The sequence below is a fragment of the Cupressus sempervirens genome, chromosome 7, assembly GCF_028749045.1.
Source record: "Cupressus sempervirens isolate cs-2001-9-10 chromosome 7, ASM2874904v1, whole genome shotgun sequence".
Taxonomy (NCBI): Eukaryota; Viridiplantae; Streptophyta; class Pinopsida; order Cupressales; family Cupressaceae; genus Cupressus; species Cupressus sempervirens.
In genome coordinates this window covers 710342225-710368610 of record NC_143124.1, presented here as the reverse complement: position 1 = coordinate 710368610, position 26386 = coordinate 710342225, and the positions used below count along the sequence as shown (strand labels likewise).

General features: G+C 37.6%; 1 protein-coding gene across 7 annotated transcripts in view; it reads left to right on the top strand.

The window, feature by feature from the left end:
* The window catches only part of LOC149549193 (plant cysteine oxidase 4-like), a 220238-nt gene that overhangs the window by 27271 nt on the left and 166581 nt on the right, over nucleotides 1-26386 (top strand). For 2 of the 7 annotated variants that reach the window (XM_089792608.1, XM_089792612.1), the window contains exons 2-4: nucleotides 11236-11327; nucleotides 11518-11643; nucleotides 11751-11926. In XM_089792608.1, coding sequence (XP_089648734.1) covers nucleotides 11827-11926 — 100 coding nt within the window. In that variant the 5' untranslated portion in view covers nucleotides 11236-11327; nucleotides 11518-11643; nucleotides 11751-11826. Of the gene's footprint in view, nucleotides 1-11235; nucleotides 11328-11444; nucleotides 11644-11750; nucleotides 11927-26386 lie in introns of all 7 variants that reach the window. The other 5 variants (XM_089792609.1, XM_089792613.1, XM_089792607.1 and 2 more) reach the window with 3 other exon arrangements.

The following is a 26386-nucleotide window of genomic DNA, read 5'->3' as shown; positions in this document are numbered from 1 at the left end:
GGTTTTTTATGATATTTGATTAATGATGGCTTATTATTAATGTTGACATTATTGCTTTTGAACTGAAACATTGATATGGTGGTGTAGTTTGCTATGTTACTTTAATATTAGCATAGTGGTGGATGAACTTATTTGCTGCTGCATGTGTGTGTATTTATTTATTTATATAACATATGTTCTTGTATGGACGAACCCAAAAGGAATCCAAACCCAACCCCAAAATAATTTGAATGAATTTCGAACTTGAATCTCGAACTTGAATCAGAACCCGAATCCGAATTGATAGCTTAGGTTGAAACAATAATAATTTGCTCCAATGATAAATATAAGCCATTAGGTTATAGTTTCTAATATATGCCTTACCCAAAACCAAATGGTATTCTTTGTAGCTTTATATCTACTCCTTCATATGTAAGAGGCATGTTTCTTCCTTTCTGTAGTTGTCACTCCTCCATTCATACCTAAATTATAGTCTATTGCTTTGATGGGCACTTATATGCTATAGCTCATAATATTTTGTAATTGTTATAATATTTTTATTAATTATTTCAGTTTTTCCATCTATTTTTATATCTTAATTATTATTTATAATTATTTGTTTATTTAATATTTATTTAACATTTTAATTTTTATTATTAATTATTGTTTTAATATATCACATTCTTTCATTATTATATTATATTATATTATTATTTATCTGTTTATTAATTTAGTTTTATTATCAACTATAATGATTTATTTGCTGTGGTTTAGGGTTTCCAATAAAGGGACACAACTTATTTCACTCGAACATGAGAGAACATGGTGCATGAATGGGGATTTGTTTGTCTTCAAGCGTACCTTGAGGAATGTGATTAAGGTGACAACATCTCTATGGAAGAAAGTTTGTGAGCAGAATGGCTAATCTAGAATCTAGATACACCTTGTGAGTGAGCAGGCATCTTTTGAAGTTGATAATAGACAAATACAAATAATTCATGTTTATTGGATGATTAGAGAGTGGCTGGACATTTTATGTCCAAGATGGATATTGTGGAAACCAACTGTAAATATATATGTGGTTCAATCTGTTAACACATACTAGTACAAACTCGCCATGAGTAGTGAAGATACATATAACAGTTGAGTGCATATTAAAATTAAACTATGGGGAATCTTGTGATGGATGGGTATTGAAATGTGAAAAATGTTGTAGCTTACTGGTTTTCTGCAATGAAACACACGAGACAAATTTATAAGATGGCTGCACAAAAGGATGAGAAAAGATTGACTAAATGATGCCAAAAGTATCAATTGTAGTTGAGACAATAGTACAATTGCATTTATTATTTATAACGATTGTCTTTGAAAATTGGCATCATCAATTTCATATCTAGGCAAGTAAAAGAGAGAACAAGTTGAAGTTTTGCTGGTGTTTGAAGTCAGTTTTGTTTATCTGGAATTTACTAAACAGTTGAATGCTTGTGCAGTAACCTGTGAGTACTTTGCAACTTGCTGAGTACTCACAGGGTTTTCAATCTATGCTTTTGGGTGATAGCTCAATTTTCTGAAATGAATGACCTGTATCAATAGTGTGCTGAAATGGTTTTGAGGCGAAAAGCTTGGTCATTTTTCCTGCAACAGAGAAGGAAGGATATACAAGTAGCCTTAATCAACAGTGATCTCCCACGTGTTGCAAGAGCTCATTGCATTGCATTGATGATGATGTTAGAATCTTCTTTTTGTTATTTATTTCCAGACTCAAGGTATACATGTGGCTCAAAATGAACGCTTGAAATTCTGGCTATTATTTAGGAAAAAGTATTCAGATCATCATAGTGATCTTTAGGTTCAAAATTTTAGTTCCCTTTGTAGGCCATTGTTATCGGAAAATTGGGTAGTTGGACAGTTTGGCATAACCGAGGGAAGCTATACGGGTATGATGGTTCGCCTCACAACCTCTCTAGTATTGTATGTATGAATCCTATTCACTGAAAGGACATGTGCATTGGAATGTAAATCTTGCATTCGATGGTTAATGAATACATAAGCTGCTTATGAATTATCTACAATTCCTGTGTTCAATATGCTGTTATAGACTTATGCAGTAATTCTTATTACCTTGGAGGGTAAACATTTGGTGTTGTTGCTGCTTGAATTTGGGAACAACGCAACGAATGGAACTCGACGGATAAATGGGAATACTTGTTCTTGAGAACATCAGAACCAATGATGATGGAGAGACGGAGCTCTTTGAAGGTGAACATGCTTTAATAGAGAACTTTCACATTCTATTTCGAGTAACTATTAAACCTTCGTAAGGTGAGATGCCATATGCGCGAAATTTCTTGAACATGAGCCCCATGACAAACCGACTCTTGAATTAGTTTCCCCATCTCTTTGTGTAAGCATTTATTGCACAAGCGAGACACAAGGATGAAACTGAGAGGGTCGAGAGCAGGGGTAGAGTAGGTTGACTAGGAGAAGTTGCTGTTAGCATTATGGGCCTACTGCATGACATACAAGGTGAGAATGGGACAAACACTATTCCAATTGATGTTCGGGCAAGAAGCTGTGATACTGGCAAAGTTTATGGTCTTGAGTTTTCGGATAGCAATTGAAAATTAAACTTGGTGATATGGAGAGCCTTTGGTAAAGGTTATATAGATTAAACAAGTTGGATAAACGAAGACTGATGGTGCAATGGGCAGTGCAAGTGACACAAACTCGTCGTAAAGTGTAGCATGATAAACATTTGAAGCGGAAGAGGTTTCAATTGAGACAATTAGTGTTAAAGTACAACTATGAGATTAAGCTTGGTAAGTTCAAAGTGAACTGGTTGGGACCATACAAAATAAGGGAAGTTGGTGATAATGGGTCGATCAAGTTGTGGACTCTTGATGGATGAGAGATTGCAGACCTAGTTAATGGTTCAAAGTTGAAGATTTAACATCACCGACATGAGGACCCTAGAAGGCCAAATGCCTTGGACTAAAAAAATTTGAAAAAAAAAGAATAAATAAAATTTCAAATAAAAAGAGGTTGTATGACACCATAGAGCATAATACACGAGGAAAAAAACCACCGTATGATGTTAGAGAAATAGATGCGAGGCTATCCTACAATCGTGGGCAAGTCCAAAGGCCGAAATAATTGTCATTGTACAACAAGGCTAAGGTACTTCAAAGAGATTGAAAGGCATTTAGGGAAAATCACCGTACGACATTTCTGGGGAAGTAGATGAGAAGCTGTTGTACGATCGTGGTCGGGGAAAGGTAAACTAAGTTACAACATTGTACGGCAAGGCCAAAGGTAGAAACATTGTACGGCAAGGCCAAAGGTAGAAACATTGTCGTCGTACATCAAACTTGGAGGGGTCCACGTATTGGGAAGGAAAGAAGTCCAACACCATACAATGTACAATAATATACCACTAGATCACTATGCAATATTGATCACTGTACGGTAGACACTTGGCGGCAGGACATTCAATAAACAAAAACACACGCCTGTATGATGTAGCATGTGAAGGCCTCACTTGTAGAGTAATATGTGTGACAGAAGCCAAAATAGCATGATCGAACAACATACGACAACTTGCAATCAAGCCTAAGCACTATACGGTGTCTAGAAAAGTCCATAGTGGTTGTAAACCGCTTAACAAGCAAAAGTTCAAGTACCATGATTAGAATAAAGGCATTCATGACAACGTTTAATTGCAAAAACAAAGGGTTGGCGGACTTCACGAAGTTGTGTGAGAGAAGTTGATATGCGAATATTTATATGCAATCATGAGGGCAGTGAAGGCAACCATTAGAGATCGAACATCAAAGAAACAACATGCTACAATAGCAAATTGGCAACTAGTATTTGGAAAGATTGGGTGTATTGGGTAGCTGGAAGAAGGCTCAAACTGTACGCTAGAGGCAATGATGGTTGTACACTAGTGGACAAATTAGAATACAACTACAAGTTAGAGAACACTGCAATAGGGAGCACCTTATAGCAAGAACGGGGGAAGGGGTTTTGACAGCTACTTGGCGATTAAGGAGAACCAAACGCAGTTACAAGAAACGAATGGGTTACAAGCTAGACAAGTTGAGAGGAGATTGGTACCAACCGTAGAGATAGCGACGAGTTACAGCCGTAGAGGCTAAGCCCCAACCGTTTTCCTCTCTCATCTGCACAAAAAGACTAAAGAGAAAACTCTTTTGGAGTCTGTCGGGAAGAGGTGTTGGAAAGCACAATTGCAGGCATGCGACTTAGGGAGCCAAAGTATGAATGCAAATAAGTACGCTCAAACTTTGTCCTCAGGTGTGCGAGTTGTAGGAGGAAAGAAACATAAAGTGAGACCAAAGATGGTATTGACAAATGTTTCAAAATGCCCTATGAAGGCTCAGATAGTCACTTTCGAAGGTTTGAACGACATTGACTGCAGGAAGTGGTGGTTTGATTATCGTGACACTCCAGATAATTGGTTGATCAAAGATCACTTGTAGAGAGCTCAGATCCATTGGGTGATACAGATGCCAATCTTTTGCATCAAAGAGTATAAAGACTCCTTAAGGAGGATGATAGAGGTGTTTGACACAGTTTCCAGACGGAGTGTAGTTACATATCTACACCATAGGGTAGTAATCTCCTTTACCATAGCGGAGTTTCATAGGGTATGTGGGCTACCAGAGAAGGGACATAAGATCGAGTTAAAGCCTCAGAAAATGCCACAAGAAAAAAATGATCTTTGCATTAACATGATTTGTCGAGAGGATCTTACAGATGCAAAGAAGGCATCTCACTATAGTTCGTCACATCACAGAGGGTTGAAGAAATTTTTTATCCACGAGGGACATTGGAAGTGTCTGATGGATGTGATGAAAAGTTGGCCGATAGGTTCTAGCTATGCCTCTGACATCTCTTTTCCATAGGTAATCTTAATGAACAATTTGATGGGAGGTAGGATATATGGTTGGGCTACATTGTTGGTTGAGCACATGTATGAGTTTATGATACTCCGGCATAAAACATTTTACATGTCGCATTATGTTATTGGCTTGCTTCTTGATGCTATAGTGAGCTAGATACCGAATGATAAGCTGCCCAAGGAGATTGGAAGGGGACCGTTGGCACCAAGTGAGCCCTCCATTATGAGATGTAGGCATTTGGATACCCCAGGTGGCCAGAAGATGATTGGTTAACAAAGTGTTAAATAGGATGCACATGGAGACACAAATAAGATACGTGCAACAAATAAGATCCTTGTATCCATAATTTACAAGTCGTGCGGGTAGAGGAGGCCAACTGGGAGGAGAAGTTGTCGTCAACATTGTGGGCCTACCGCACGACGTACGAGGTGGCAATAAGACAAATGCCATTTCACTTAATGTTCAGTCAAGAAGCTGTGGTACCGACAAAGTTCTTTGGATAGCAATTGAAAATAGACTTGGTGATATGGAGAGCTTTTGGGAAAGGTTATATAGATTGAACAAGTTGGATGAGCAGAGACTAATGGCGCAATGGGCAATGGAAGTGGCACAGACTTGTTGTAAAATGTGGCATGATAAACATTCTAAGTGGACGAGGTTTCAATCAAGACAGTTAGTGCTCAAGTACAATGATTGAAATGTGATTAAGTCGGGTAAGTTCAAAGTGAAATGGTTGGGACCATATTCAATAAGTGAAGTTGGTGATAATGGGTTGATCAAGTTGTGGACTTTTGGTGGATGAGAGATTATGGACCCAGTTAATGGTTTGAAGTCGAAGATTTACCATCAACGACATGAGGACCCTAGAAGGCCGAATGCCTTAGACTCGGGACAATTTTTTTTTTTAAAGTTGAAAAAAGAGTAATAATTAAAATTTCGAGTAAATAGAGGTCGTGCGACACCATAGAGCATAATACACGAGGGAAAGAACTCCTAGACAACATAGAGAAATAGATGCAAAGCTACTGTATGGTTGTTGGCAAGTCCAAAGGCCGAAATATTGTCACCATATGGCAAGGCTAAGGTGCTTCAAAGAGATCGAAAGGCATTCACGGAAAATCACTGTACAATATTTTTTGGGAAATAGATGAGAAGCTACAATACAGTCGTGGTTGAGGAAAGGTAAACTAAGTTGCAAAATCGTACAAGGTCAAAGATAGAAATATTGTCGCCGTACCACAAACTTGGAGGGGTGCACGTGTTGGAAAGGAAAGAAGTTCAACACCTTAGAGCGTACGGTAATAGACCACCAGACCACGAAGCAATATTGATCGTCGTATGGTAGATGCTTAGTGGCAAGACATTCGATAAACAAAAACACTCGTCGTACGACACTACATCATGAAGACGTCACTTGTAGAGTAACATGTTGGACGAAAGACAAAACAACAAGACCGTATGGTGTATGACAACTCGTGGTCAAGCTTAAGCACCTTGTGGTGTCTCTACAAAAGTCCATAGTGGCCGTATGCCACTCAACAAGTAGAAGTTTCAAGTACCGTGAATAGAACAAAGGCATTCATGACAATGTTTAATTGCAAAGATAAAGGGATGGCAGAGTCCACGAAGTTGTGTGGGAGAAGATGAGATGCAAATATTTATATGCAACTGCGAGGCAGTGAAGGCAACCATTAGAGATCGAACATTAGAGCAACAAAAGGCTACAATAGCGAATTGGTGGCTAGTATTTGGAAAGATTGGGCATATTGGGCGGTCAAAAGAATGCTAAAACTGTACGTTGGAGTCAATGATGGCCGTATGTTAGTTGCAAAATTATAATACAGTTGCAAGTCTTAAGACACGACAATAGGGAATGCCTTATAGCAACAATGGGGGAAGGGGTTTTCATAGGTACTTCCTTGGCGAGTAAGGGGAACTGCACGTGATTACAAGAAAGGGAAGGGTTCAAGCCAGACAAATCGAGAAGAGGCTGGCAACAACCATAGATATAACCATGAGTTGCAGCAGTACAGGGTAAGCTCCAACATATGGGGTGCACTGGGAAGATGTGTTGGAAAGTCCAATTGCAGGCAGGCAACTCAGGGAGCCAAAGTATGAATGCAAATAAGCATGCTCATACTTTGTCCTCAGGTGTGCGAGTGGCAGGAGGAAAGAAACAAAAATTGAGACCAAAGATGGCATCTGCAAATGCTTCAAAAGCTCTTGTGATGGATCAGACAACCACTTTTGAAGGTCTGAACAACCTTGACTAGAGGAAGTTGTGGTTTGATTGTCCTGACACTCTAGATAATTAGTTGATGAAAGATCACTTGCGGAGAGCTCAAATTCATTAGGTGATATAGATGTCAATCTTTTGCATGAAAGAATTGGAAGATTCCTAAAGGAAGATGATAGAGGCATTTGACATAGTTTCAAGACGGAGTGTAGTTACATATCTACACCATAGTGTAGTAATCTCCTTCACTGCAACGGAGTTTCATAGGGTATTTGGGCTGCCAGAGAAGGGACATAAGATTGAGTTAAAGCCTTAGAAGATACTACAGGAGAAAAAAGATTTTTACATTAACATAATTTGTCAGGAGGATCTTACAGACGCAGAGAAGGCGTCTCCGTAGTTCGTCACATCATATAGGGACGAAGAAAACTTTTATCCGCGAGGGACATTGGAAGTGTGATGGATGTGGTGAAAATTTGGCTGACATTTTCTAGTTGTGCCTCCGACATCTCTTTTTCACAAGTAAATCTCTTGAACAATTTGATGGTAGGTAGAATCTATGATTGGGCAACATTGTTGGACGAGCACATGTATGAGTTTATGACACTCCAGCATAAAACATTTTACATGCCACATTATGCTATTTGTAAAGTTTTTGCAAATTTTGAAGTGAATTGGACTTAGATTGCACCTTTCTTATGCTTGCTATAGATAATCTTCAATATACAATCTTGTTTGAATGGAGAAATATAATTCTGGAAATGCTTATAATTTCTGCAAGTCATCTTAGGGTAGTATTGATTAAGGAGTAGACTTCTATATTTTGTGTGTCCTTAAACCTTCAACCACACCCTACCTAAATACCCTACCAAAAGGGCATGTCCCTTGAAGGGACATGACCCTATCTAGGTTGGCCTAGAATGTTTCCTCAAGATTGCCACCCAATCAAGGTAAAGAACATGTTAAACAAACTTAACTAAAACTAGTTAAGGTTAACAGAATTATTTACTCCAATGGGCGCCGATCATGTCTAGGAAGAACAATATATATTCTAGGCATTTCATAAGGTATTTGATCAATGCTAAGGTCTATGTGATCTGAACGTTTAGACCAGTATTTGATCAGAGTTATAGTTTTAACACTTTTGGCTTGCTTCTTGATGCTATAGTGAGCCGAATACCGAATGATAAGTTGCCCAAGGAGATTAGAGCGACTGTTGGCACTAGGTGAGCTCTCCATTATGAGATGGAGGGATTTGGATACCCTAGCCAGCCATAAGATGACTAGTCAGAAGAGGGTTAAACATGATACACATGGAGACACGAATACTGGATGACAAGATACCTTAGAGAGGGAGAGTGCCTTGGAGGAGGGCAACACCCAGCTTGAGAAGGAGACAGAGACTGTGTTGGCGCTTCGGTCATAATTTGCACCCCCTGTGCTATCTTCTTTAGCACACTATGTGTCGACTACAAGCATGCTTCCCATCCTTGGTTTGGCTAGAGTCGGCCACTGATGATTATGATGCCATTGGCAGTAACCATAGAGAGTGTTTCCATAGTAGCCGAGGCTGAGACAATGGTGATAACCGAGATAGTTTTGCCAATGACAATAGAGACAAAGACTATTGGAGAAGAAGCCATGGTTGTAGTTTCGAAGCAGGAGAGTGAGATGCCTATAGTTCAGGCGGATGGAAGTTTAGTTGTCATAGTTCTGATAAGAACATCTACAGACATGGCTTAGGAAATAGAGATCCGTGAGATCGAAGACAACACATCACAAGAGCCATAGATCTGACTCGAGGAAATTGACTCCGATGTCATGGTGACCATTGATGATGCACTCCTAACAACCCTGATTGGAGAGCATTCTGTCGAAATGAGTTAGGTGTTGAGTCATGCCAGCGAATATTCAAAACAGTGGTTCTAGCTCACCCCTATGACATTTGGACCTTCTATTCAATCTCTTATGTGGGAGGGTTCCCGTTTCTAGGTGATGGTAGTAGATAGTACTGCACCAGGAGAGGTAGCTGTATTGACATTGGGTGATATGGAAGAAGGAAAGGAGAAGGCAGTTGTGATAGATGATGCAGTCAGAGGATGACCCTTCAAAGAAGCTATGATACAGACCGTAGAGGAGCCAGAGTAGGTAGAAGAATATGACTCAGCTGATATAAAAGTTTCTCATATATTGATTCTCTTACTGATGTGGTCGAGAAAGGACGAGAGATTGCATCCAGGGCATAGTCTAAGACTAGGGAGTTGAAGAAGGTTTAGGCGTTTATGCGGACAAGATGTCCCTCAACTTTTCGTACTTGCTTCGAAGCATGAGGATGGCCCACGATTGAGACGCTAGAGATGGTGGCGGGATGGACTATTGTGGAGAATTTGGTGGGAGTGAGGAGCCACATTGAGAGGATCACACACAAGATAGTGGAAGTGTATAAGGAAACTTACTATGTTCGGCGATGTGCAAAGGTAGATAAGGTAGCTGTAAAGAGATTTCGAGAGGAGATTGCCACCCCGCTCACCACCTAACATGCAAAATGGGCAAAGAAGCGTGAAGATTGGGCAAAGGAATGGGAGGCATGAAAGGCTTAGTTGGATGCAGCTACACATGATAAGATTGCAACAGAGACACAGTTGGCTGAGCTCACATAGGAGAAGTTTATCGCAGAGGCATGATTAGTGGAGGCCCGACTATCATATGAGTAGAAGGAGGTTGAAGTAAAAGATGTTGCTGTTATGTTGAAAGGGGCAGTGGAGGAGAACTCAAAGCTATGAGCAGATTTGCACGCCTGCACACAACAGATGTACTAGCTTCGGACGAAGCTAAATCTTCCAACATAGTTCTAGGGATGCCACATCTACTTTATCTTCATTTTTCTTTGATGTATGAATGTTAAACATCATCTTTATTTTGTGTTTTTTGCTCCAGACATTTTGTATCTTCTCGTTTGGAGACGACTTTCGTTTTTTGGTGGTGATGTTATTTGGGAATTGGTTGGTTAGACAGTTTGGTGTAATTGAGGGAAGTTATACGGGTGCGACAGTTCACCTTGCACTCCCTCGGGTACTATATATATGAATCCTATTCACTGAAAGGACATGTGCATCGGAAATGTAATCTTGCATTCGATAGTTAATGGATACATAAGTTGCTTCTAAATTATCTATAATTCCTGAGTTCAATATCCTGTTATAGACTTATGTAGTAATTCCTGTTATCTTGGAGGGTGAACAACCACCACTATTTGCATAACTCAGGAAATATATTTTCAGAGATTCCATCAGAGCTAAGTTTGCAAAAGCATTTGTGATGAGGTTGGCTTTCTGTTCCAGATGTCTTACAATTCTTGGCCTATTAATCGGTATGTTACCCTATTATCCTGGAGGGTAAACAACCACCACTATTTGCATAACTCAGGAAATATCTTTTCAGAGATTCCATCAGAGCTAAGTTTGCAAAAGCATTTGTGATGAGGTTGGCTTTCTGCTTCAGATGTCTTACAATTCTTGGCCTATTAATCGGTATGTTACCCATGAATTTAAATGTAAAATAAAAAACTGCAATTTCAAATTTTAATCTTGTATGTTTTCTTTGCTACAGTTTTTTGATAACAAAATCTTGTAGAACAGTATGATATTGTTGTACTATAAGTTTTTTGCTGTTTAAATTAAGTTATCCTCTCCTTAGGCAATTACATATTTCTTTTACAAATTTGAAATAAACTGGGCTTTCTGGACTATCTTTAAGTGTCTAAGGCTTTACCTTTTCTCTTCCATTCGCTTATCCTCAAGATGACGTACAAAACATTGAGATTCTGAAAATCATTACTCACTGGATACTTAAAACAGTTGAAATAAATTTTACATGGTAAACACTATAATATTTTACAATTTCAAATTGAGTTACACTTTCTATACTGTATGTCTTTTTATTCACCAATCACTTTTTTTGTCGAAATGCATGCACATTTTCAAGATGGTGTAGAAAGCATCAACTTTCAATAAGTATTTACACAGTAGAATTTTTAAATAAATTATGTTTTCTAGACTGTATTAACTGTTTTACTCATTTGTTGAAATACATGCACAGATTTCAAGATGATGTCGATGCTAGAAAGCACCAAATTTTGAAAATTGATCTCACATTGGATAGTTTATATACTTGCAATAACGTTCTAGATGGTAAACATCTATTATAATTTTATTAAGGACTGGAAAACAGTAGTTGAATTATAGTTTTCATTGTTCACGTGTATAATTTATTTGACATAGACTGAGTATAATATCTTTTGAGAACAGCTTTTATCCATGGCAAACCTCAAGTAATTTGACGTATGGAAGCTTGAAATGATCCTTTTCTCTGGATTAACAGGAGATGCATGAATCTCAAAGCAGTCTGGTGATTGTTTAGCAAAGTAACCTTGGAGTGCAAAATTTTTGGGTTAATAGAATAAACCACAAATATGATGTGTGCCTTAAACAAGCATGTTGCAATAAGGTACGCCCAAGGATAATAAATTTTGAGGGAATTGTTGATGCACATTCAACAGTTTATATAACTCAGGGCAGACATATATTGAAAAAGTGGTGTTATTTGATATACAGATCTTAGAGAGGACAGGGCAGATTTGGAATTGCAGGATTTAGTGTTCCAATTTGTTTGGAGCTCTGGTTCTGCACTATGACAGCAGTCCAAAGGCTTTATGAGATATGCAAGACATCATTTACATCCAATGGTCCAAGATCTCCAGAGATCCTACAGAATGTTCGTGATGTTTTAGGTATGAATATATCACACATACCCCTCTCTCTCTCTCTGTCTCACACACACACACACACTCTTTCTTGCCAGAATATTTGTGGATTTTCCTGGCTGGGCAAGAATTACTGACTGATATGTGTCCAGTGTTTTTTCCAGAATCATACATCTCGAAGAAAATAAAAAAATAAAATAAGGGTCCCCCATTCTAGAGGTCCTCTCCCCATGATGCAATGGGAGCCAATTTCTTCTTTTAGATCAACTTGCAAAGAATGAACATTCATCTTAAAGCCTCAAATAAGACAAAATGTTCAGCTAAGTCTACCTTAAACAAACTAATATCTTCTAAATGCAAGGGATGTCAACCTTTCATTAAAGTAGGTTCACACCCATTGCTAAGGAGAGAAGTGGTCATGAGCTTCATAGTTCACTTTGTTTCTTTTCCGCACTCCCTGATCATATAAAAATCTCTAGGAGGGATCTTTTTGGATTCCAAGTGCTCCAACATATACTACCATATGCTGCTTGAGTTCACAACTAAAATATTCCATCTGTTTTGCACTTACTATACATTTGTAACAGGCTATCTTTTTGTTGATAAATGACACATTTTTATATGTCAACAGTTCCTATTTTCATCTTGTCATGTCCAATGAGCGGAAGGAGAATTTGATAATGAAAACTGTATTTTTTAATGTCCCTTTGATTTGTTAGATGTAGGAGCATCTGGTACACAACTTGGACTACAAGTGGAATTTACAGATTCATTGCTTATCTGCCTTTTTGTATATTGAGTTTTGTTATGGTTTTTATTTTCACTCGTGACTATATAAAGTCCAATTTGTTCATTTTGAAGTCAATTTTTTAAGTTTTAAGATTAGCTTATAACATATTTATGTTGTTTGAATAATTTGACATATAGCAGGAAAAAACTTCTTGTAAAAGTCCTTTGTGCGAATGATAATAGACAAAAAATGGATTTTGGAAAATGCATGTTATTAATTGTTCCATCATACAAACACCGAAAGTATGTGTTTGCCACTTTCTATTGTCTCTGCTATTTTCAGGGACAATTGGGAATGTAACAAATATTAAAATAAAGAAATAAAGTAAGGAATTGTTCTGAATGGAAATTTGTATGTGATAATGTGACAATAATTGTATATTGCAAGATGTAATAAACAAACAAGTCAATATGAAAATACCTTTTGCAAATTTAGTTCATCATGTCACATATTATGGTTTTCTATTATCCTCTGGTTAGATTCTTCAAATGACTTCTGCATTCTTTTATTTAGGTGCTCTCGATATGGGGCTTTGTTGGTATTTCCCTTGTCAAACTTTGTTATTGCTCTTGTATAAGTGTTTGAAAAATCTAATCATTTTGTCGAGTACTTTTGTTCTTTTAGCTTTAACTGTAGCCTAATTGTGGTGTACACCTGCATATCATAGCTTATTGTATGAACAAATAGAAGCTCTCAGAAATTGTCTTTATGAATTGGATAACCTTGCCAAAATAATGACAGTCAATTGGAAGGTGTTGCTGATTACAATATCTAGAAATCAGTCTTCAAGTATGTTTATTCTATAGAACCCAGTGATGCTAGATGTGCAATCTGAGGAATCTGAAAGTGTCAGTGAATTGTGTCCTGTCTTGGACGGTATTTGTTAAATCATGGTAAATTTCATGGCTGTTCATCTGGGAAAATGAATTTCCATTTTGTTTCTTTTTCAAAAGATTTACAAAGATGATAGCACACACACATTTGATTTGCTTCATTTAGGTGTTGGGGGCTTTCTAGTTCACCTTGCTGTGAGTGTGGGTTGTGGGGGACAACATATAGAGCTAGTTTCTTCTTTACTTCTAGAGTTTCATTGATATTGAGTGTTAGGAGAGACTCTTAAGAAAAAAAAAGTTGCATCCTTCCAAGATTTCCAGGGGATTTTTTTAGCCGGATCCTAAACTGGCAGCATGTTCTCTCTCCAGCACTTTATGATTTCTCCACCCTTTTACTGCCACAAATTACAGAATCAAAGCATGACAGAGTGCTTCTCACAAACCAGCCAAGAGATCAAAACTGACTTGCAGAGGCAGTGGCCTCTTTGCAAAGTACTTCACCAAAATACATAGGCCAAAATTTTATATCTTCTGTGTTGAAAAAGGTCGCATAAGTTTGTTTGGAAAAGCTCCAGAATTGTGTGCAAGATGATGCTGTGGAAACAGTCATCAAACCCATCAAAACCCAAAAAGGAGAATGGCTGTTTAAAATGAAACATCCTCTTATCTCTTCTTCTGAATGGATGAAAAGGAATGTTGATTATGTATTATCAGAAAAAGTTAGTTAATCTGCAAGTTAATGGGGGCTTCTAGTGGACCAGAAACTCTCAGAATCTGTGTCTTAGAAAACAAGAAATTGATCAGTTCACTTGAGCTTGTGGTTGTGTTTAAATTCCTTTTTCTGGCATTTTTCTTTACCAGCAGAGAGCATCATTGAATTCTGAATAAACTGGACTCCTTGTGCAGGTACTTCAACAATTTTTTTTCTCCAAAGCTTAGGTTATTGATCAAAGTATTTACTGTGAAAGTTGCCACATTTTTTGCAAGCTTATTGGAATTGAATATTGCTATTGACAGTTGGGTTAATAATATATGAAGCAGGAGCAGTGCAATTTCTTTTACTTGTTTTAGAAGTCTATTTTTCATGTCCAACTTTTCCTGTTTAATTTCGCTATTTCTTCCAATTTATATTGTTTATTATTGAAAACATGCGCTCAATTTCAGGAAATCTTTGTCTCCTTTGTTTTATTTGAAAGTTTGATGGCATGCTACTCTGACTGAATCTAAGAATTGATGGTGATTCAAGCTGGTATGAGGGATTTTCTCCATTTCAAGTTTATTGGAAAGTTGATGAGTAAGAAAAATGATACTAATAAATGTATGCAAAGAGAAGCAATCTTGACAGGATCTTAAATGCAACAGAAAGAAATAATGCCAGACTTGTCTTAGAACAAGAGATCTAACCCTAGGAAATATATTCAAGAAAGAAAAACTAGCAAAAAAAACTCATAGTATTAACTCAGCCATTCACTAAACAATAAAATATTTTTTTGCTGGGGCTTAACTATAATCTGCGTGTTTATGTATAGGCATACCACTATAGGGAATCGCCAAGTGGTATTACAATTAAACAGGTATGAAAGCATGGCCCAAAAATGACCCATTATGGCCTCCATACCCCCAATCCAGGGTGCTGCCCAATGCTCTCCTAACTATGATAGGGTTTATAACTTCATAGTTTACAAAAGGTGTAAAACATGCATGATATGCCACACACACAACATAGGGCGCGTCTTGGTGATTTTTTAGTTCTGATAAAGGTAATATGACTGCATCAAGAATTGGTATGTCTTTGTAATGTCCTCTTTTCTAGCCCTTTAATTTTTGATGCGTCATTAGCCTTTCCGCCTTGGTCCCACGGCTAACCAGGTTTTTACAAAGGTTAGTGCGGGTTTTGGTCTAGGCACTTCTAGTGGCACGCGTATCAGAGTTGTTTCGACATGGTTTCCAAGTACTTACTATTTTTAGTAAGTAGGGTTTAGCCTTTTGGCCATTACAATATTGGACTTAAATTATCTGGCTAGAGCATTTAGGCGAGCTATCACACAGTCTTCTAAGTTCGATTGAGTTGGGTGGATATTTTGCAACCGACAGTTTTGGGTAAAATCCAGTCGCAAAATAGGATGACCAGCCATAGCGTGTGAGACAGAGTCTCTCCTACCTAAAAGGGAAGGCTGCCCCTTCTCACTATTCCTTGGATCAACTCAAGGTAAGCAAGAAATTAAGAGATCTTGAAAGGGTATTACCAATATTCTTTCCTCTTAGCTTTCAGGAAAGAATCCACTTACTCACGGAGCGAGTAATGGGCAAGATGAAACCTCAAACTACACTTCTATTTAGAGTTCTAAATGGTGATATTAGTAAACTTATGCAAACTTAAAGGCTAGTTGAAAGTGTACCTATTTGGCTCTAAGGCTGGTTTTAATCTATTCTATAAGAATAATCTTTACTACTCGAGCGCAAAGATTTCCAGAAGTAAAGTATCCTAATTATTTTGTGAATCAAGAAAGAGATAAAGCTACAGTCAAAGTTTCTAGTCTGTATATCTCTACAACCACTCCCAGTCAAAGCTTTGGCTCCAATTGCTTCATAATTCTTTTTATACTCAATTATCAAGAATGCAAAAAACACATGAATCAAAGATAACAAATGCAAATCATAGTCAAAGCTTCTAACTTGCACAAGTAACAACTTCACTCAATCAAAGTTCAGTTTCAATTGATTCTTTGTATTCACTTTTCTTTCAACACAATCAAAGTTATGCTTGTAAAAATTCTCAAGAGCTCTTTTGCATACAATAATAAAGATGATTTTACAATGAGAGAGCACTCCTTTATATAGGCAAAGGAGTTCAGAAGGAGGAAAAAGTGGGAGCAACTCAACCAACTTTGACTTGGTCTAACTAACAAGAGAAATTATTGGATTACATGTCACTACACATGCAAATCGTATTACATGTAATTACAAAATTTCATGCAATACATCCTCTTCAATTTACAAAAATGAAAACAAAATAACAATCTTAAAGATTATTCTTTAGTACCTTAAATTTGATGATGACATCACGCACTGTAGGAAGATCCAAAATCTCCATTGTCTTTGAAATGGCTTCTATCCTCACTTCATAGACATATGCTGATTTCACAATCTTAGAATTTGCCGATAGAGATTCCTATAAGTGCTTTGCTAAAGATTTGTACAAAGCAAACCTGTTCATTATATAAGAACCAAAATCTTCAGAATCTAAATCAGCATTGATCTTGTTTGTATATTCTGAAGTCATCCCTTCTATTGCAACCAAGTTACCATGTTCATCAAGAATTTGACATCCCATTTGTTCCAAGTTGCTCATGATTCCAATTTCTATTGCCTGCCAATCTTCTAAGTTTTCTTGCAACTTTGTACAAGGTTTCTTAGTGTCTCTTCTTATAACCCACGAGTCCATGATATCTATATAACATTTCACAAGATGGAAGAACATCACACGTGGCCATGACATCTAGATCAAATTTGGTGATCTCATCCTAGTCATTCAGAATTTCTTTCAAAGTATTAGCTTCTTGAATCAACGATGCAATCAAAGCATGTACCATCTCGTCCACATTTTTGATACGTCCAAGGACTTTGGCTGTATCTGCAATGGCTTGTACTCCTTCAAAAATGACTTCTAGCCAAGACTTTGCAGCTTCTATTATCCTTTTCTCTTTAGGTGTCTAAGATACAACAACTGTATGTTATGAGGATTGCTGTCGAATGACCTCATTTAAATGAACAACCTCCTATTTGAGCTGATCTTTCTTCTCCCATAATTCCTGATTACTCTTTGACACATTGGCAAGTGCACCTTGTGCATCTTGTAAACATCCTAGTCGTGACTGCTTTCCAAGCTCTACTTTAGTGAACTTGTAATCAGAACGACCAAGTTCTTTAACTGATTTGTCCACCAATAGTTCAACAACTTTTACAAACTTAGTTTTTCAAAATCAACCATGATCCTAGAAACAATCTTATCTTTCAGAGATCTAGACTTAGTTTTTTTAATAGGAAGGTCATTTGGGGGTACCACGACCTTTCTTCTCTTCATCATAATCTTGCTCACCTATGCAGGAAAACTGAATTTTTCATCTACAGAAACAGGTACAGTGGAGATCATTGACATTGATCCTGATTGTATCTCTGTTGTGACCGAGCATGATTCAATTTGTACAACTAGATTCATAGGTGCATGTTAGGAAGATTCTATCATGAACAACTTAAAAGTAGTTAGGGATGTATCAAGTTGAGAAACTTGACATTTTGTGAAGGTTGGAAAATCTTCGAACACATTCACTAAGTGTTTGCATTGTTCAACTTGTTAAAATGGGAACTGCTGAAGATATAGAAAGTGCCGATGTATTTACTTTTGAGGTTGGAATAGGAGGTGTGAAGATGATGGAGAATGAATCCACATCATCTATTTCACCCAAAAAAGGTACTTCCTGCACAGAAGGTCCCTGAGTTGTGAAGGCAATGGAGGAGATATGATCATGACTTCTCCTTCTTCCTCTTCATCTTCTTCATCAAGTCCTTCATTTGATTCTCCTTCTGACTCTTGAATTTGTTTAGGTGTCTGAGATAATTTAAATCAGTTTCCACCTTTCAATTTAAATTTGATAGATTTCTTTACATCAAAGGAAGATGCACCATCTTTGCCTACAATTTCTAATTGTGACTTCCTTCCAGGCGGACCAAAACTTCCACAATCCAAACCTAACTTTGGATTGACCCTTTTGAGACCATCATCTTCAATTTGAAAATTAGATGGAATCTCAAGCATATTAAGATCAATAATTTGTTACAATGTTAACCTGCAGTAGTCAATTTTCATGATATCCAACTTGTCCGCATATCAATCCAAATGTCCTATTCGATGAACATGAGTAAATGCTCTCTTAATTTTTGAATTCATCTCTTTGTAATCAAAATCGTATCTGGCTTTGAACTTCTTCAATGTAACCAACTGAAGTATTGCTTCCATAGCCTTTGCTTTGTGTACAAAAATGATCATATAATGACCGATTGCCAAGGGTTTGGTAGAAGAAATACTAAAACCTAGTCTATGCATAGTATGTTGATCAGATTGAACCTCCATGAGTTGTCTAGCCAATTCCATTAGAATGATCCTGTCAGTAGCATACCTAGGTAAGGTATATGGTTCTTCTTTGAAATATCCAACTCTCAAATAAGTAAAAGTTGGAAATTGAATAAAGATGCAACCATATTGATTACCCTTATCCCAAGCTTCATCAGACACTCTTTTGACAGACAACTACTTATCAAACAAGCACCGAAAATGTCTAAAGAACACATCTTGAACTCTCCTATAGTGATACATACTATTTGTTAAAGTAATCTGATCATAATACTCCCAAACTGAAACTTGAAGACAATATCCTTTGGTTGAAATTCTTGAAAAAGATCCCATAGCAGTAGCAATATAGACAAGATAAGAATTCATGTAGAGCGATGTTGATGTTCCTACATTGAGTAGCTGCTCACAAAGCGCAATGCTAATAAGCTCTCCCCAAAAGATATGTTCCTTATTACTAATGATTTGAAAAATGAACTTGTACATCCATGGTATAATATCATTGGAATCCTTGAGACTATATATTCTACTGAGAAGAGTAATCAAGTTTTTGTATTTTAGCTTGAAATTGGATCTATGAATGGTTTTGGGCCATCTTGAGCAATTGTTTCTCTTGGAATCCGACCAATATAAATTAACATATTTCTGATAATTAACCTTGCTTTGATTCCATATTTTCAAAGATGGTTCTTTTGTCAAATCCACACATTCTGCACTATGTGGTACTGAAAATTTGTTCAATAACCTCAAGATTAAGACTAATAATGACATTACCATTTGCATCCTTGATTGTTTTAGACTTTGGACTGAAATGCTTTGCACATCCTAGAACAAATTATGGTTCCGGGGCAGCCATAGGAAATGTGGACACCAATTGAATATTACTCCTTTTGATGCGTTTCATTTGATGATTAGTGGGAGCTTCTATTCTTCGCAAGAAATCAATCATATCCACATGCCCGATCTCTGTATCTAACACACTATCAAGAGTAGACGTGACATGAGATGAAGTTGTATGAGCCAATTCTTTATGATATTGATATTTCATTTTTACTTTCGATTTTGTGGACGAGAGCATTTCTTGTGTTTGTGTTGCAACATGAAAATTCCAAAATGTGAACACATCATCAGAGGATTTCGCTTCCATAAAAATGCTGATTCTTGATCAGCAACAAATTTTTGGAGTATAGATTAGACGCTTCAAAGATCTAGTGTGATGATCTTGAAAGGAGATAACATGCATATGTAAGGGCTGAAATATGGCTCAAGGAGATGGAAACATGAGGTGGAAGTGAGCGTTTATGGATATGCTTTAAGGCATGAAAGTTGATGTAATGTCCTCATTTTTGGCAGTTCTATGCAGTTGATGGAGTTAGCTCATCATAGCGACCCTCGTGAGCTAACAGGGTATTTTGGGGGTCCCATTTGTAGATTTACTATTTTTAGTAGGTCTATTTTTGGCAGTTGCTATTTTTGGCAGAGTAGTGGGTGGCTTCGATAGTTGGTCGTCACTTGCAGTAAACATAGTTATTAATTTTATGAGCTCTTATTTATTTATTATTAAGTCGTATTATTATAATAATGACTTAAAGAGATATTTCTAAAAAGCAAGTTGGAAAGTTTCTAGTGTTGAGTTCTTTTGGGAAAATTCCACGTTTTTTGAAGTGGAATTTTATGGAAACTTTTGCCAACAGCTGTTTTCATCGGGAAAAAGCATGTTTGATTATATATTTTGAATTTGTGCCTTTGTGGCTTCTTCCTGGGTTCTTCATTGTATGCCCATGCTGATGTATAAGGGTTGGAAATTCTGAGAATTGCACTTGCAATTTAGCTGCTGAGGTGTAGCTAAGATTGCCTAACTTCTCTACTGCTCATCACTGTATCTAAGAAGTGTTTTATTCCACTGCTCAAGTATAGTGGATTTGTCATATTTCTCCTACTGTATTCTTGTGTCTAAGTAGAGTTTGGTTGTGAGCATCTTCAATTGTGGTGATTTGCAAATTTTTGAATGGAGGACATTATTGATTTTTGAAGATTGCATATTGCTGGTAGCGTTTTAAGGAGCTTGGAATTGTGCCATACTGGGGCAGTGTTTCATCTTGGGTCTGCAGGCAACTATCATTATGACCTGCGTCCATTCTTTTGCCTCCGGAAAGCTAAATGGACACTCACGACAACATATTTTAAGAGCCACGCATCAGCACTGGGCATCCTCATTTGTGGCTGGCTTGCATTTCCCATTTTCGAGCACATTAAAGGGTCTGCGGTTGCATTTCTAGGTAAGCCATCGGCATCATATAGGCCTATCATCTGATAATATATTGCGGGAGCTTCATTGTGAGGCCGAACTTCATTGGTAGGTGGGCTATACATTTTAAAGGAGCCGTTTTACATGTTGGAGGTTGTACCTGTGATTTTAGGGATATCATTTATGGAAGTAGGTGCCACATATAGCTTCCAGGTTCTAAATCATATGTATTGATTTGGAATTTAATTAAATAAAAATTTTGATTCAAGTTTGGTGAATGCTTTCTATTACTTTTAGTAGGGAATTGGAAATTATTGTTTATGTTCGAAATCTTAAAAGTGTGTGTATATATATATATATATATATTCAAAAACAAAATTAATCAAAAAATAGGGAAAACCAAAGTTGCTTTTCACAGCTTTCTAGTCTTGGATAAGAAAGGGTTTTTATAGTTGAATGCATGAGAATGTGTGCAAATGAATTTATTTGACATTTAAAGAGTGACTGTAAGCCAAAAACGGGTTTTCAAGATGTCATTGCACGAAAAGTGAATTACATGTATATTTGACATGCGATTGGGAATGAAAAATGAGATTGCATGTAAATGTGGATGGAGGGTGAGTTTGCATGTAATTGCATGTAGAGAATGAGATGCAATGTGTTATGACATGAAAAGTGGAATTACATGTAATTGCTCACCAAGTGTAATTACATATGAAAGAAATGGTTTTATTGTGCATTGACATGAAATGAAATGATGCACTTGCATGCAATGATGGAAGGTGGAGGGAAGTGAAACGTGTCCAGGTTCTTGGGAAAGAACTTGCAACTTCTTCCAAATGAAGAAAAACAAAAAATCAAGCAAACAAACAACGAAAACAAGCACAAAAGAAACATGTACCTTTGGTATTAGACTCAAATATGTCAACAAGTAAGATACTTCAACATGCAAACTCGAATTTGAAATTTGGGAAAAAAACCATTAGTATGAAAATGAGGCTTTTCATCATTTTAAAGAGAAAATGCACTTTTCATGGCATCTACATCAACAAGTGTGCAACATCAAGCTAAAACATGCATCAAAACAACAAGATAAGCATAAAATAATTAGTAAAATGGAAAATGTCCACTTGAAGATTAATGTGCCAAGAATGAAGGGGAAGAAGTTTCAACTTTGAAAAATTCTCAAACAAACTTGGACCTTTTTGGCCTTGCAATGATGAATTCAAAAAGAAGATCCAATGAGGCATTTTTGGATAAGAATCCTCAGAACGTGCCCTACAATCACTCAAAACACCAACATTTTTAATAAATACAAGCTCTTGAGGAATTTTTCATCAAAAATGTGTTTCAAATCTGCCGCAAAATGAATCGTTTTTGCAAATGGAGGGCAAAAACGTGTTTGCCAATAGCAAGATTATGTATGAAAATTCCTGTTGCCCCACTTTTCATCCCGAATCCATGATGCGAAGTAGAAAATGACCTGTCATTGGTTAAGTCTAGGTGTGTTGGGTCTAGTTTTAATCTTTCTTAGGTATAAAGTTTCTCCATCGGAGTATCCATTGCCGGGCGAGTTCCCTCTATGTCGTGAGTTTGTGGGTAGTTTAGGACCTAATTTGATGGAGATTCTGGCAATTTACAAAGTGGTTTTCGAAAGTGGACTTGTTTATGGTTTATCATATTTTTTATATGTGAAAGTATGAAGCTTGCGGAAAAACATAGATTGCCTTCTCCTCGGCGGTTTTTTAACCTTTGAAGGTGATTTTCCGCAGAGATCAACAAATGAGGCTTGCAGGCTGAAGCAAGAAGGAAATGAGTTGTTCTATGGATAAGTCATATCTTCATTACAGTCTTCTGCCTTAGGAATCACTCGGGATTCATCATAATGTTTAGAATCACCTCTAGCGGAAAACTCTAGAGCGACTTCTCCATGGCAGGCTTTTGACCCATGAAAGTCGGTTTTTCGATAAAGACATTTGCGAAAGAGAGAAACAAGTAAGTGGGTCCCTCTTTGACTTTTGTAGTCCTTTTGTGATTTTCCTAAACTAAGAGGCATATTGACTTAAAGGGTAAAGTGAAAATAAAGGCAAGGGCGGAAAAATGGAAATCGCTTTCTCCTCGGTGGGTTTCCAACCCTTGAAGGCGATTTTCTGCATCTAGTGAGAAATCAACTTTGCAAGCATGTTGGGCACATAAATTGATCACAAGATACTTAAAAATGGTAATGGAAACAAGTTAATGACATTTGGAAAGGTATTTTGAGCAAAATCTAGGTATTTTGAGAATTAAGTATGTAATAAAAGGAAGTTACTGTTGGGCCAACGGAAATAGTGAAAAGACATGGAAAAGTCCATTAGAAACTCCTGCATTTACTAATCCAACAGATTTATCCTTTAATTCACTCGTGTGGTGCGGATCTTGAAGATTAACGGGTGAATTAGGTTTTCTATATAGAGAGAAACATAACAAATTTTAAAATTACTGCTTTTTATTGAATTGCTACGCTGTTGAATTGTATAACATTTTCAAAGCTCTCATACTTGCAAATTCTACTCTTTGCATTGCTTCCATTTCAAGGTTTTAATTCGTTTCTACCTTGGATAAAATGGAAACTAGATTCGCTGTGTTCGATGGGCTGAATGGAATCAAGTCTAGGCTGCAAAATGTTACAGACACCTTGCTCCATTTCTTTGACATGCAAGATTTTCAAAGGAGACTGAGGTCGGAGCCAATTCACCCTATAACTGAGAAGCTTCGAGGAAGTGGACTAGTGGAAGCAGCTGGGTTTCCAGTGGCAGTTCAAGCTCCTGAGTTGATTGTTGAATGTATAAATCACTACGACTTGGATACCAGACAAATTTTGTTGCTTGATCATACAGTTTTAATTTCTATTGATAGGCAAACTGTGGTAAATTGCCTCCGAGTTCTGGAATGGGAAGAGTTCTCCAAGTTGACAGTTGGAGGAGCCATGTTTGAGTTTTCCTTGAAGAAAATGGTGTGGAGAAAAGAAATTATGAGGTCCTGGTTCCAAAAGCCGCGGGGTGCTAAGAGTAAGGTTCCTAAGACTCTATTCGGCACTGATCTCAAGCCTGAGATCGTAGACATTCTGGTTCTCCTACATAGATTGAAAGGTGAGGTAGAAGCACTCAATTTTGTTGAATAGTACTTCTTTTTGGTACAAATTATCTGTTCAGATACACATTATGTTGATTGGGCCTATGAGGTAAGTGAACATCTGTCCAAAGCACTCAGCGCCGCAAAGTTTTACAATACCTTTTACATGTCTTCTTTCCTGGTTTATATATTAGCTTCTCTACAATTGTGGCTAGGCCTTCCTAGAATAGAGAACTTCCTTGATGATGTGAAAAGCTATGAATTTTATCCATGCTTACAATTATAGAATAGCTATGTAGAATATGTCAGAGTTAATGACTCATTTACAATGAGAATTTGTAGGGAACTCCAAGGATGCCCGGAGAGGAGGTTTAGCCCAGAGGCAATGGCGGCCATCAGTTAGTTTGGTAGCTATTTTATTTAGTTCTCATCCTTTTCATATTTGCATCTTGTAGCTTTCAACGGATTTCCTTTGAACTTGCCAAGATACACAAGTGATTTGATTGTGCTGATAGAGATCATGAGGCAAGCGATCCAAGTGAACATGCTGAGCGCAAGCTTGAAGAAGAAAGGGTATAAATTCCCTATGAAGGTTGGAGCTTATAGTTGCGAGTCTTGCTCTGATGCTAAAAATATGCTCAAAGCATTTGAGACCAAGTATAAGTTAGAAGAATATGAGGTCGTGAGACCTATGTTCGATCCAAATGGATATGTAAGAGAGGTGTTGCAGATTGGCAGTGTGATCAAACATGTTACCACTGTCGAAGACTATTGGGCGGACTGTAGAGACGAGCTCGAGAGCAGAGATCGTGCTTTCGCTAGGTTCACAGTGGAGCAGATCAAAACAAATGGCATTGACTTTGATGTAGAAGGCTTGGAGGATGATGGTCAAAATATGTATAGCAATACATATTTGACTAAGTTAAGGGGGATTCGTATTAGTTCCGAGCCGTATGTAGATGTAGAAGAGAATCTTGATATCATGATGACTAGGATCATCAAGAGAACAGGGAAATGGGTTGAGTGGACAACCAAGAAGAGCCGGAGTAAACGTGCAACCACTCAAGCTTCTCCAACAACTGCAACGCCTACTTCATCTCAGAGTGCTACACCAGGAGTGACCATAGCCTCCACCCAGGGGCCAGCTCAACCTTCAGGTGGAGGTGATCAACCTCCGGACAAGAATGTCCCCATAGATAAGACCTGTCATGTTGGAAGCTTCCCAGTCATTGGAGCCCAGACTGGTGCTGAAGAAAAGAAGACGAAAGAGCTAAAGGACGGTGCTTCCACTCCAGTCCCATCCCCTCACACTACTCCGATTCCTTCTCCTCATACCACTCCAGTTCCATCTCCTCATCATAGCCTTGTTCCATCAGTAAGTGCTTCACTTCTAAGGCCAAGTGGTTCCGCTATACAGATAGTAGACTTAGGGGATGGAAAGAGTAGCAGAAGTGAGTCTACTGATTTTGATGAGGCAGTGAAGAAAAATTCAGAAGTGGAGAAGGGCCAGACTTCTTCTAGGTTCATCTCTCAAGTTTCGAAGAATCCTTTCTCTTCAATTGATGTAACAACTCTAGTTAAGAAAAAGATGTTCAATATAGAATCACTTGGAACGGCCTCCAAAGTGATAGGTATAGACTCCTGGTTGGAAGATACTTTGGAAAGGAAGAGAAAAAGAAAGGATGAAAGTGCTTCCGCAAAAGATACTGTATCTCTTGCTGTTCGTTTCAGGTCTGCATTGACAAAAGTTAAGAAGCAAAAGACTTTGTCAATACTTGGGCAAGATCTGGAAATAGGGAATTCGACAATGGAAATAGCCAAGCCGAACAAAGGAGGGAGAATCGAGGACATTGTTTACTGCATGGGGTAAATAGATTAATGCACATAGACAATAGACAAGAACATCAATACTCTTTTTATTATTCGCATATGCCAAAGACATTACATTATGCTTCTCATGATTATAATGACCCAAAAGGGTGTATATATACTTTCTGAAGAACCTTCCCGAAGGGGTCCGTCGGCTACATGACAATTACCGAAGGGCCTGTCGGCTTCATAACAAGAACCTTCCCAAAGGGACCCATTGGTTGATACACAATTTTATCGATGACATCATCCCCCCCAAAAAGAAAAGTCATCTCCGGACGACAATACAACAAAATTAAAAATAAGAAATAACCCAAGTACATCAATACATAAATACTAAATAGCAGGATGGGTCCCTGGCATAGTGGTCCGCACTCTCAACTCATTCAGCTTTGCCTGCAGCTTGTAGACTTGTTCTTTCCTAACCTTCAATTCTACTTCTGCCTCCATTTGAAGCTCTAGAGTTGACTGCATCATGTCTGCAAATTCTCCTAATTCTTTTTCC